The sequence below is a fragment of the Diaphorina citri genome, unplaced genomic scaffold (genome assembly GCF_000475195.1).
Source record: "Diaphorina citri unplaced genomic scaffold, Diaci psyllid genome assembly version 1.1 scaffold99, whole genome shotgun sequence".
NCBI lineage: Eukaryota > Metazoa > Arthropoda > Insecta > Hemiptera > Psyllidae > Diaphorina > Diaphorina citri.
Genome location: NW_007377536.1, coordinates 307,498 through 320,996, shown reverse-complemented (window position 1 = coordinate 320,996; position 13,499 = coordinate 307,498). Strand labels below are relative to the sequence as shown.

The following is a 13,499-nucleotide window of genomic DNA, read 5'->3' as shown; positions in this document are numbered from 1 at the left end:
ATAGTACAGGTATCGCCATGATTATATTTAGTCTAGGTTTAGAATATTTTCTGGTATGTATTTGCTAGCAGGCTGCAGGTAGGCACCGAGGTGTTACTTTTATTATTAAACTCTTATAAAAAGAAGTTCAAAATTTCAAATGTTCGTGAGATTAAAATTTTTCAGACGAAATTTCCACTACTATAGTACAGGTATCACTATGTTTATATTCAGTCTAGGTCTAGAATATTTTCTGGTAAGTATTTGCGAGTAGGCAGGTAGGCACCGAGGTGTTACTTTTATTATTATTCTTCTTCGCTTTCGATGAAAAAAATGTGTACCTAATCTACCTATGGAGGTACGTAAATGTGCACTAGGTATTACCTTTCAAGTAAGTTAAGTAGGTACCTAGGTACTAAGATTGAAATATAGGTACCGTATCGTTTATAATTCTAGGGATAGTTCGGAATACTTAGGTCCTCGGACTCCGCATAGGTTACACAAATCTCACTCATGTGCACCTAATGAAGAAAGAACAACCCCCGGAATGTGAGATCTGTTCCTGGTAATCTTACAGTTAAACACCTCCTTAATCTGCTGAAAGTATAAATTACTATCAAAAGTCATTAGGATTTTCAGCTCTCGAAGTAGGTACCTCTTTCAAGGACCTAAAATACAGGATAGTTCATGTGTCTTGTCATTTCTAAGCTCTAAAGAGTCTAAAGGTTTGGCCAAAAAGATCTCCTTCAGATAATTTACTTCAGATATCTCTCTCTCAAATACCAAAGCATTAGGGACGCTAATGATCTGTATGCCTGTTTAAATGATAATACTACCCCTGTTCTTGATTTCATAAAAAAGACCAACCTCAAAATGTAAACCTTTTCCTATATCCAAATTGTTGGCATACTTCTCCATCATAGCTATCATGTTGTCAAATATATTGGGCTTCCTGTAACGATAAGTTAAACAGATATAATAAAATTACTGACGAACAATTTTTTCAAAACAGGATGGGTGGCTTCAACTATGAAAATAGCTTTAAAACTATATGGTCAAGACAAGAACATGAACAAAGGATAGAGAAGGTTGACGAATTTATGATTTGCAACACTGGAGAAACACCAGTTCAACAGATCCATCAAGGTAGCTAAGGTGAACCAGAAAAACTATGGAAGGCGTTCTCTACCACCTAACCCTCGAACTCTGTTATTGACCATCTTCTTCTTCCTAGCCTTTTCCTACGTAAATGGGGTCGGCCTTTTCCTACGTAAATAGGGTCGGCGTAACTCTGTTATTGACTATGTGGTACAAAAAATCCATGCCTCTCCTCGGCTGGCATTGAACCCGCGCACTCCTGATTATGAGGCGAGTGTCTTGACGACCACGTCACAGAAGCACATTCGGATGTGAAGGGTAATAGAAAGTAAAAGAGCAACTCACATGCCTTTCCTCAGAGGGCGCAGTCGGGTTCGGATGACCTTGAAGTCGGGCCGATCCTCGGGTGTTTCCGCCCAGCACTCGGTGACACAATCCCGAACAAAGTCGAAGCTGTTCTCCAGCAGATCGAGACGAGGTCTGGAAAAGATAAAATTTAGCAAACATGTTTTGTCTTAGGTTCCCTGTAAGTTAGAATGTAAATTTATTTGATACTCCCATCACAACACGACTAAAAACTTTGCTGATTACCTAGGTTCTAAATACAAGTAATACTTTTTTCCATGGCTTTGACATCCAGTCAGTGGCAGGGTCATACGGGAATAGATAGGTACTAATTTTAAAGTAAGCAATGTGTAACTTTGGTTAGGAGGATTACAATGCTTTCCCTGATCAAAACCGAGGAGCAAAATCATTCATCACGGAAGTGTCATCTGGGGAAACAAAAACACATTTTATTTTCAACATCACGCTTTCGTTTCGTATTAGTACTCTGCTGGAAACCTTTTCTAGGTACCTGAGGGCTGAGGGGGAGTGGGGTTTCTGGGACCTTTTCATAAGATCCTAGCTTCTATCATAAATATTATAGTCAATGAATAGGTTCATACAATAGAACTTCGATTATTTCAACTAATTGGGACCGGGGGTAGTTGAAATGATCACTTTCTATGATGTTTTCCTCTGAGAAGATAGGATATCTTTTGAACGATAGAAAAATAACATAGATTTTGGAGTTGAAATAATAGAGAGTTGAAATGATGGAAGTTTACTTCGTTTAGAATAGATCCCGCAGGATGTGAGCATGTCAATACATCGTCTTCTAAGGGTGGAGATTATTATTGGTGAAAAGAAGTGATATAACCTGCACATAGAAACTCAAGTTGAGTTTGGTTTCAAAGAGGTTTGACAGAAGGGTGTAAATTTGAAAGTTTTAAGACGAAACGAAGGCGCTGGTTCTTTTACTACTACGAAAATGAGAATGGATGGTCTTACCTTAAGTTCAGGACCTTTTATTGTTAAAATAACTACTTACGCCGCAGCAAAGGATATATGATTTAGAATAAGGAAAAGGCACGACGTGATTCGAACAATGGTAGATTTCATTCTGAGGTTATTGTTTACTTTTACAACTAGATACCTCCTTGCAATGAGATGTCATACAAAGAGGTGTCAAAATTAATAATCATATGACAGATTTTATAGGTTTGGAGGGAATTTAAATTAAGACTGGTCACATGGCGTGAACAAGTAATTTACAACAAAAACAGAATAACTTAAGAAAAAATAGAGATTTTACGTAATATATTATATTATTTATAAAATAATATTCTAAAATAAATAAATAAAAGAGGGAGTTACAAATTTTACTAAAGGTAACAAGATATAAACATCTTCGTCAGTGTTCTACACAACAGCAGTGCTGTATTATTCAAAACTTTGCATGAAACACAACGAAGGCAGTGGGCTTGTACCTAAATGAAAATCCCTATAGGGCCTTAAGTAACTATTAATCTATGAGGACTAAAGAAAGGTAAAATGATATTTCAAGTGCTGTAATGCTGTATCTTCATTCTTTTCTTGATTTGAGCGTTAATTTTCGTTTGATACCTTTGACTTCGCCCTTATCTGGACTCCATTACTATTTCAATATACTTACAATTTTCATTATTGTTATTAATTTACTGACCACCTGTTTAATATTTTCTACAACCTAATGTAGAAAATTTGTATATTCTGGAAACGAAATTTAATGGGTCTATCGACGATATTAGGAATAACCAAATTTCATGCTATCAAGTAAGTACATATCTCCCAAGTTTAGAATTTTACTTTTCCTGTCATATGATATAGCCTAAGAAAAGGTACACATGTAAAAATTTGTATATTCTGGAAACGAAATTTAATGGGTCTATCGACGATATTAGGAATAACCAAATTTCATGCTATCAAGTAAGTACATAGGTATCTCCCAAGTTTAGAATTTTACTTTTCTTGTCATATGATATAGCCTAAGAAAAGGTACACATGTATGTAGGTATAAACATATCAAAAAACTTTTTCTATGTGGGTAGGGTAAAAAGAAAATTCAAGAAAGTTAACTAAAACAATGAAAAAATATCTTAAAATTAAATAAATAAAAATAAAAAATACTAGAAAAAAGGACGACATTATTGAGTGTATGTAGGTGTAGGTATAAACATATCAAAAAACTTTTTCTATGTGGGTAGGGTAAAAAGAAAATTCAAGAAAGTTAACTAAAACAATGAAAAAATATCTTAAAATTAAATAAATAAAAATAAAAAATACTAGAAAAAAGGACGACATTATTGAGCAATCAATGATAAGTAAAATATATACGAGTAATATTGGGACACTATATTTACAATACTAGAATGGATCTCTGGACACACGGTGCAAGATGGGATAAATATTATAAAAACAATATTAGAGTCTGTACGTAATTATGAGAAAGGTAGGCAGAATGAACCGTCTCGCTGGAGGACGTAAAACTGAGACAAAACCAGCCCTGTCAAGCCACAGACAGTAACAGTGGCTCTTGAGGGTACCTGAATGGGACTACGGTCAAGTCTGTCTCAGGAAGTAGGGTACAATGACATAATTATGTACCTGAATATCCCTCATCAGACCCCTACGATTCGGGGGCCTTGAGCTAGCTCTCTGACCTTGATGGCACCTCGTGGTATTCTCTTAATGGGATAGTATATAGACTCACAGCTTTTCTCTGGAGTAAACCTGAGTGTGCGGACTCTTTAGGACTCTTAAAACAATATTAAATAATTATGTACAAGATCATCATTTTGTATTTTTCCTCTCATGAGGTTTGTAAACCTATGGGGGTGATTTTTCTTGTCGAAAATAAAATAAATAAACTATTTCATAAGGCATATTGTATGGCACCAGTCCATGAAGCACCATAAAACAAGAATGCTAATAATTAAAATTTACAAAATGATGTCCCATTTTCATTCAAACGTTAAATCTTAAAATAAGGGTTGGTACATTAAAATGTAAGTAAAATATTGTAGATAAGTATTTTGCACCATTTGAAATATTACATAATAGAAGTAAAAGAAGTAGTAGCTACCGACCTAATGGTAGGAAGGTAAAGATTTGATCTGAATAGAAAGTCCATTTAAAATTTTGTGAAATAGGTATCCTTCAAGTGAAAGATAACCAAACCTGCGGGAAGAAATTTCTATCCGATTTTGAATTTTCAAGAGACTGATTCACAAGGTATAGAAAACTTTCTTATTACACTACTTTAAAAAAATATTAGGTGCTTTAACTAATAGCTCAACAAAATGATATATAAATAAATAAAGAAATTGCACTAAATGATAAATTAACAAATGAAATGTTACAATAATGAGTACTATGAGTAATATTAGGGTAGGTTATTTACAAAACATTTACAACAATTTTGACTAACAACTATATTTATAAGATACATACCTACGAAAATTATTTAATTTAATAGTATAAAAATAAAGAAATTGCACTAAATGATAAATTAACAAATGAAATGTTACAATAATGAGTACTATGAGTAATATTAGGGTAGGTTATTTACAGAACATTTACAACAATTTTGACTAATAACTATATTTATAAGATACATACCTACGAAAATTATTTAATTTAATAGTATAATTCGTCAGCATATTTTAATTATGTCTATCGCCAGAGCGTTTGTTCTATATGTATATTTGCGAGAGATCTTGTCCCAATTTATTTAAATGATTTTATAAAAATCAACATATAAAAGTAGCAATTTACTAATTGAAAAATAATTAATTCGACAAAATTGATCAGAAGAAATGGTAGATGTGTAAAATCACATTATACCGCTTTCAACTCAGCACTTGGCATTGTCTTGTTCTTACATTAAAATCCTAATCCATTGGGTATAGATTTAGACAGTTCTTTTCAAAAGAACTTGTCCATGACTTTAAAAAACGTATGGTTGTAATACATTTACAAACAAAAGTCTTTGATTAGACTGACATATAAAAGTAGCAATTTACTAATTGAAAAATAATTAATTCGACAAAATTGATTAGAAGAAATGGTAGATGTGTAAAATCACACTATACCGCTTTCAACTCAGCACTTGGCATTGTCTTGTTCTTAGATTAAAATCCTAATCCATTGGGTATAGATTTAGACAGTTCTTTTCAAAAGAACTTGTCCATGACTTTAAAGAACGTATGGTTGTAATACATTTACAAACAAAAGTCTTTGATTAGACTAGGAGAGTTAAAGTCAATCTACTAAATCTCTTTAATATAAAGAAAAACATAAGCTGTCTATTTCATATTATGAACCATAAATCAGAGTTCAACTAAAAACTTCACAAGGTCCTACATAATATAATTCTGTGTAAGGTGACACGCTAGCAGTGGGCTTGTACCTAAATGAAAATCCCTATAGGGCCTTAAGTAACTATTAATCTATGAGGACTAAAGAAATGTAAAATGATATTTTAAGTGCTGTAATGCTATATCTTCATTCTTTTCTTGATTTGAGCGTTAATATTCGTTTGATACCTTTAACTTCGCCCTTATCTGGACTCCATTACTATTTCAATATACTTACAATTTTCATTATTATTATTAATTTACTGACCACCTGTTTAATATTTTCTACGTGTAATGCTATATCTTCATTCTTTTCTTGATTTGAGCGTTAATATTCGTTTGATACCTTTAACTTCGCCCTTATCTGGACTCCATTACCATTTCAATATCGGGGGCCTTGAGCTAGCTCTCTGACCTTGATGGCACCTCGTGGTATTCTCTTAATGGGATAGTATATGGACTCACAGTTTTTCTCTGGAATAAACCTGAGTGTGCGGACTCTTTAGAGGTGCTACAGGTGAATTTTGGAGAAACAGAAGAGGGTGATATATACCAGTGAGGGTACTTCTAGGTTCCATCAAGGCCCTAGGATAGCGGACCTATCAAACCCCTCATTAGACCCCTTCAGTTCGGGGGACCTGAGCTAGCTCTCTGGCCTAGATGGCACCTATTGGTATCCTCTTAATGGGATAGTATATGGACTCACAGCTTTTCTCTGGAATAAACCTGAGTGTGCGGACTCTTTAGAGGTGCTGCAGGTGAATTTTAGAGAAACTGAAGAGGTTGATATATACCAGTGAGGGTACTTCTAGGTTCCATCAAGGGCGGGGGATAGCAGCTCAGGCAGGGGAAATAATACTGGTCACAATAGATCTACAGAGGTCGCAGTGTTAACTGCATACTCTCTCGGGAGAGGAGCAACCAGTCCCATAATAGAATAGACAGAATGAACAAAGTTAAATTGATTTTTGAAAGGAACAAAATGGGTATTAATACTGGTCACAATAGATCTACAGAGGTCGCAGTGTTAACTGCATACTCTCTCGGGAGAGGAGCAACCAGTCCCATAATAGAATAGGCAGAATGAACAAAGTTAAATTGATTTTTGAAAGGAACAAAATAGGTAGGTATAACAAGTAACAAACGGGTGCTACAGGTGAATTTTGGAGAAACAGAAGAGGGTGATATATACCAGTGAGGGTACTTCTAGGTTCCATCAAGGCCCTAGGATAGCAGACCTATCAAACCCGTCATTAGACCCCTTCAGTTCGGGGGACCTGAGCTAGCTCTCTAAGTATAACAAGTAACAAACAGTCCAAGTAGGTAATACCTACTTGGGTTTGAATAATTTGCGTTCATAAGTCATGTACTTGCATAAATATCACTATGTTAGAAGGAACTGTTGAAAATTGGCTGGGGGAGAATGCTGTTATTTGTATAGTCCTCATTTAGTCTTAGTGATCCAGAGTAATTAAGAGGTTAAGATAGGTAAGTTAGGACACACAATAATATCGCCTTCACATAACCTGAAGACGACTTATTTATATGCTTTTTAAAATGAATTTAAAATTGAAATTTATACATAATATGTAGATCCAAATAGCTTCCTTGTTTTGGTTTTATTTTACATATTTATCGGACTGCACAAGTAATGTCATAATATGTAAGAGGTACGGTCAGGTAGCATGCGAAAATAACTTTGAAAAAATTTCAACTTTATGAGGGTAATACGGTTGAAAATGTAAAAAAAACTTCAATTTTTTAGCAACTTCCTAATGTAGATAGGGTTTAGGACTCTCGGGCTAGGTTATAAGGGAAAATAACTTTCAATATCAGGGAAGGCGATATTAACTGTGTCAGGTATGCTAAATTATTATTGATATATAATAGCTAGTACGTATATAAGTTAATGTATGAACAGTATGTACATTTTAGTAATCATATTAGCAACTAATATAAATTTAAACATGAAATAAAATATAACTCAACAAGAACAATAACAACATTGAAAAATAAATCGACCTGACATACTCTTAAAACAATATTAAATAATTATGTACAAGATCATCATTTTGTATTTTTCCTCTCATGAGGTTTGTAAACCTATGGGGGTGATTGATTTTTCTTGTCGAAAATATAAAATAAATAAACTATTTCATAAGGCATATTGTATGGCACCAGTCCATGAAGCACCATAAAACAAGAATGATAATAATTAAAATTTACAAAATGATGTCCCATTTTCATTAAAACGTTAAATCCTAAAATAAGGGTTGGTACATTAAAATGTAAGTAAAATATTGTAGATAAGTATTTTGCACCATTTGAAATATTACATAATAGAAGTAAAAGAAGTAGTAGCTACCGACCTAATGGTAGGAAGGTAAAGATTTGATATGAATAGAAAGTCCATTTAAAATTTCGTGAAATAGGTATCCTTCAAGTGAGAAGATAACCAAACCTGAGGGAAGAATTCTCTATCGGATTTTGAATTTTCAAGAGACTGATTCACAAGGTATAGAAAACTTTCTTATTACACTACTTTAAAAAAATATTAGGTGCTTTAACTAATAGCTCAACAAAATGATATATAAATAAATAAAGAAATTGCACTAAATGATAAATTAACAAATGAAATGTTACAATAATGAGTACTATGAGTAATATTAGGGTAGGTTATTTACAAAACATTTACAACAATTTTGACTAACAACTATATTTATAAGATACATACCTACGAAAATTATTTAATTTAATAGTATAAATCGTCAGCATATTTTAATTATGTCTATCGCCAGAGCGTTTGTTCTATATGTATATTTGCGAGAGATCTTGTCCCAATTTATTTAAATGATTTTATAAAAATCAACATATAAAAGTAGCAATTTACTAATTGAAAAATAATTAATTCGACAAAATTGATCAGAAGAAATGGTAGATGTGTAAAATCACATTATACCGCTTTCAACTCAGCACTTGGCATTGTCTTGTTCTTACATTAAAATCCTAATCCATTGGGTATAGATTTAGACAGTTCTTTTCAAAAGAACTTGTCCATGACTTTAAAGAACGTATGGTTGTAATACATTTACAAACAAAAGTCTTTGATTAGACTGGGAGAGTTAAAGTCAATCTACTAAATCTCTTTAATATAAAGAAAAACATAAGCTGTCTATTTCATATTATGAACCATAAATTCAGAGTTCAACTAAAAACTTCACAAGGTCCTACATAATATAATTCTGTGTAAGGTGACACGCTTTGTATGTAGCTCAAAGTCTACTACAACAAGACGGGAGGGGGGAAGCTTGTCTTTCTATACAAAATACTCTTTGGCACATTTTCTGAACTTACAAACTAGTACCCATCAGCTCTGGGCATTATCTCTCATGATTGGAATTACTAGCGGAGGTAGAAGATGTCATATGTGAAGATCCCATCAGTCTCAGTGTCATCCAGTTAGCGAATGCGTTTACACCGAAATGTCCATTGGTTTGTGATGAGCTAGCTGTCTGATGTCTCCTCTGAGCCACAATTTTCTGGGTCTCCCGTTGTACTTGATAGCGATATAATAGAGCACCAGCTATCAGGGCAGACACAACAGCTGACACTGCTACTAGCACAAACAATGCGCTGAACCCTTGCACAGGCAGACAAATACCATATACGACTTCTTCTTCTATCCTGCCTTGGAACACGGTCACTGCTTCTAGCTTGTTGTCTGGTGTGAAGGCCAGGTCAGCCTCGGATATAACTTCATACAGACCACTCACTCCTACATCTGTACTCCTTGCTTTCCTATCAGAAAGAACCACGGATCTTCTTCTACGTTGAGGAGCGGCTGGCGTATCATTGCTACTTCCTAGAATAGTTTCCGACTCTGTGTTGAGGTTACGAGGACCGTGAGGGAACTTCTCCTGATGTCCATTACCTGTGGCTCCTGTAGGTGCAGGACCTTGCTGGGATTCCTGGAAATATTAAATACACATTGAATTAGAGTTACTTCTACTGATGCATGATACTCGCCCTAACCATACTTGGGCTCTCTTTACGTAAAACGGTAAACTCGGTCAACACTGCTAGGAATAGGTAACCCCGGCGTAAAAATCTCAGTAATAACATTAGAAATTTCATCAGTGAATGGTTTTTTCAAATTAAATTGATCCCAAGGGCAAGGAAAACCTAGATCCTCGACAAATGGAGTGTGCCTGAAGGCATGTGATGTGTTCCAATCCACTCGACCCCAGGGGTGACTTGAAAAGATTTACCAGCGACAGTCATTGCCCTCATAGATGTCACCTTGTGACCTCATCTCTGTGAGGGTGTAGTCGCTGTAGAAAAAAAAAGAAAGAAAAAAAACATACCTGTGTTGGTTTGGGCAAGTCTCCACGTAGGGGCAGTTCTGACTTCTGTTTCTGTGCCTTGGGCCGGAGTCCTCCCAATCCTGCGTCTCCCATTAGATATTCATTCTCTTCATGCAGATTCATGAGGTCATCGTATATCAGATCTCCATCTGGTGAGGCAGAGGGAGTGCTGGTGTCTATCTTGTTGTGTTTCTGAGCCAGCGAGTCTTTCCGCTCCAGTGGGGTGGCGTAGCCGGTGGGGATGTCACTGTGTACGTCAATACCTGAGGGTACATACAATGCGGGTGTTAGAGAATGAGAATAGGATGTACGTCAATACCTGAGGGTGCATGTAATGTTGGTGTTAGAGACAAACAGAGAATAAATCTAATCAAATTAAATCATGAACAGTTTCTGAGCCAGCGAGTCTTTCCGCTCCAGTGGGGTGGCGTAGCCGGTGGGGATGTCACTGTGTACGTCAATACCTGAGGGTACATAGAATGCGGGTGTTAGAGAATGAAAATAGGATGTACGTCAATACCTGAGGGTGCATGTAATGTTGGTGTTAGAGATGAACAGAGAATAAATCTAATCAAATTAAATCATGAACATTATCTGTAGTAAAGCGGAGTTTTTTTACAACTTTAGTACTTAGATATCACAGCATTACTACGAGTACATGCCTCTTTTTTTACGAGAACGAACATTATCCCATCAGGATAAAATCCGCCCCGGGCGGGAATCGAACCCGCGGCCTAGCGCTTACAAGACAGACGCACTACTAACTAAGCTAACTAGGCTGGCTGTAAAAATTTCAAATTTGAGTCGCACACATCTCAAACTTTCTCCATCGAGTTCCTCATATCAAATCACATATAATTGACTATTTGCCATTACTATGGGTTCCTGTTCACCGAATTACACAGCGAAACATGGCTCTAATTCCGCTTAGCCTGAGCAGCATAAAGTGGATGCACGTACAATCATGAACATTATCTGTAGTAAAGCGGAGTTTTTTACAACTTTAGTAGATATCACAGCATTACTACGAGTACATGCCTCTTTTTTTTAATGGATTGCTACCCCTTACAATAGAAATTTAACAAATAATGCCTATGCACGTACAGTTTCAATGCATAGCTTGGGAGTCATCTGTTACCTAATCAAATAGATCATTTCCTGAAGGAGATAAAAAAAGTAAGTGCCTCTTTTGCAATCAATTTCCATAATCTTTTTACACTCGTAATGCCGCCACTGGTCGCTACTCGATTAAAGTAGCTGAATGTTATTCTACATAGTACAGTCAATCCCGTTTAGGTATTGTGTAAATCTTTGTAAATTAATGCTTACAAACAATGACACTGGTCGCTACTCGATTAAAGTAGCTGAATGTTATTCTACATAGTACAGTCAATCCCGTTTAGGTATTGTGTAAATCTTTGTAAATAAATGCTTGATAAAATCCGCCCCGGGCGGGAATCGAACCCGCGGCCTAGCGCTTACGAGGCAGACGCACTACCAACTAAGCTAACTAGGCTGGCCGCAAACAATGAAAGCTCTTTATGTTTTACCTAATCCCGTAGACACTGGGGCTCCCTCTCCGCCACCTAGCTGACAATGATCCAAACATCCATGCCGACATATCTCCACCTTACACTTGATATGCACACTCAGCGCATCCGGGAACTTGAACGCATGGAAAAACGCATACGTGATAACCGACGCACGTTCGTCGTTAATGCGGGCCTTCAGGAAACGGCTGATCATCTTGGGTCGCAAAACGCAACCGTGTTCGTCACTCAGATGTATAATGTGACCCGCACCGTCTGACGCAACGCAAGATTTGACTCGCATATCAAATTCTCCTGGAAGTAGAATAAGGATAGATTAGTACGGAAGGTTAAACAGGGAATGGACCAGCTTAGTCCGGCTGGGGGATTTTAAACAGGGAGTATACCAGCCTAGTCCGGCTGGGGGATTTTAAACAGGGAGTATACCAGCCTGAATTTCCCTTGCTAAAGAATTAGCAAAGGTTGAGTGCGAAGGGCATCCACTTGTAAAATTTTGTAGCCAAAACCAAATGTCAGGCCAAAGCAATCACCCTAGTTAGGGCTGATTGCGTCTGACGCAACGCAAGATTTGACTCGCATATCAAATTCTCCTGGAAGTAGAATAAGGATAGATTAGTACGGAAGGTTAAACAGGGAGTATACCAGCCTGAATTTCCCTTGCCAAAGAATTAGCAAAGGTTGAGTGCGAAGGGCATCCACTCGTAAAATTTTGTAGCCAAAACCAAATGTCAGGCCAAAGCAATCACCCTATTTAGGGCTGATTGAAAGGCTGACGAAAAAAGCCGAACCCGTCTGTACACCGGGAAAAGGCGAAAAAAAAAAGAAGAAGTACAAAATAATAAATAACCGTGTTCCTACTTAGTTTTGGATACTTAACGAGGCAAATGTCTCAAAGAGAGAGAGAGACCACCTACAGTCCTGATTAGATTTTATAGTGGACAATAAAAAAGAAATAAAACAAATAACAATATTTACTATGGCTATGTTGCTGTCAATGCTCGAAGTCGTGAGAATATTGGTATTACCAGTTCTTCTTGGTGCATTCTCCAGATAGATTACAAATTTCCTTTACTTATCGGTGGTTATCAGAAAGGAGAATACGCAGATTGAACTATTAATATTTATTTCTCACCAAGGGGAGTTGGCGAATATGAAAGCTATCATCCTTGATACTTCTTATCTGATAATGACAGCTGAATAGTGAAAATTTGAAAGGTATTTCGAGAATTCACCAAGGAACCCTGGTGCGTATTTTAATAGTCGCGGCGGTCGAATATCAATATTCTCACGACTTGGAGAATTCACAGCAACAGGTACAATGTACATTAATAATGTATAAGATATGTAGAGTAAGTACCCCGGTGAAGTAGGCGCTTACTACCTACTTACTCTAGTTTGATAAACGAGCTTGAGCGCATGACATTCCAAGCATACCTATAATTTTAATTCTAATGAAATCGTACCTCTATAAAGCCTATTTACTTTTCAAAGTACCCATTCCTTATTTATTTATTCGAGTTGTGTGGGCGTGTAAGTATACATTTCAATATTAAAGCAGGTAGGTATGGTTTAGATATAATAATAGATAATAGCGTATTAGTCTAGGTAGAGATTCCGGAGCAATCTAAGTGCATGATATATCTGGGACACGCGATGAGTAAGTATTAAGTATCTAGGAATTAATTAAACATACATAAATATCTTCTTAATCCTCAAGATCCGTTTCCGAGCACTATTTTTTTCTCGGGTTGAAACTGTTTGAATTCTCTAAAGGTGGATACACACGAGTC

At 36.1% G+C, this 13,499-nt stretch overlaps 2 protein-coding genes across 2 annotated transcripts in view; both read right to left on the bottom strand.

Moving 5' to 3' along the window:
• Positions 1-431: 431 nt before the first annotated feature.
• LOC113465376 (guanylate cyclase 32E-like) lies at positions 432-1,974 on the bottom strand. Its single transcript, XM_026819859.1, has 4 exons — positions 1,934-1,974; positions 1,423-1,557; positions 847-931; positions 432-500 (listed from the first exon to the last, which is right to left on the bottom strand). The coding sequence occupies exons 1-4, from the start codon at positions 1,972-1,974 to the stop codon at positions 432-434; spliced, it is 330 nt and encodes a 109-aa protein (XP_026675660.1).
• A 7,045-nt stretch (positions 1,975-9,019) lies between these two features.
• LOC103524437 overlaps positions 9,020-13,499 on the bottom strand; it is a 37,753-nt gene continuing 33,273 nt past the window's right edge. Inside the window, exons 9-12 of the mRNA XM_026819858.1 lie at positions 12,266-12,299; positions 11,710-12,003; positions 10,160-10,422; positions 9,020-9,763 (exon numbers count right to left, since the gene is read on the bottom strand). Coding sequence (XP_026675659.1) covers positions 9,176-9,763; positions 10,160-10,422; positions 11,710-12,003; positions 12,266-12,299 — 1,179 coding nt within the window. The 3' untranslated portion in view covers positions 9,020-9,175. The remainder of the gene's footprint in view (positions 9,764-10,159; positions 10,423-11,709; positions 12,004-12,265; positions 12,300-13,499) is intronic.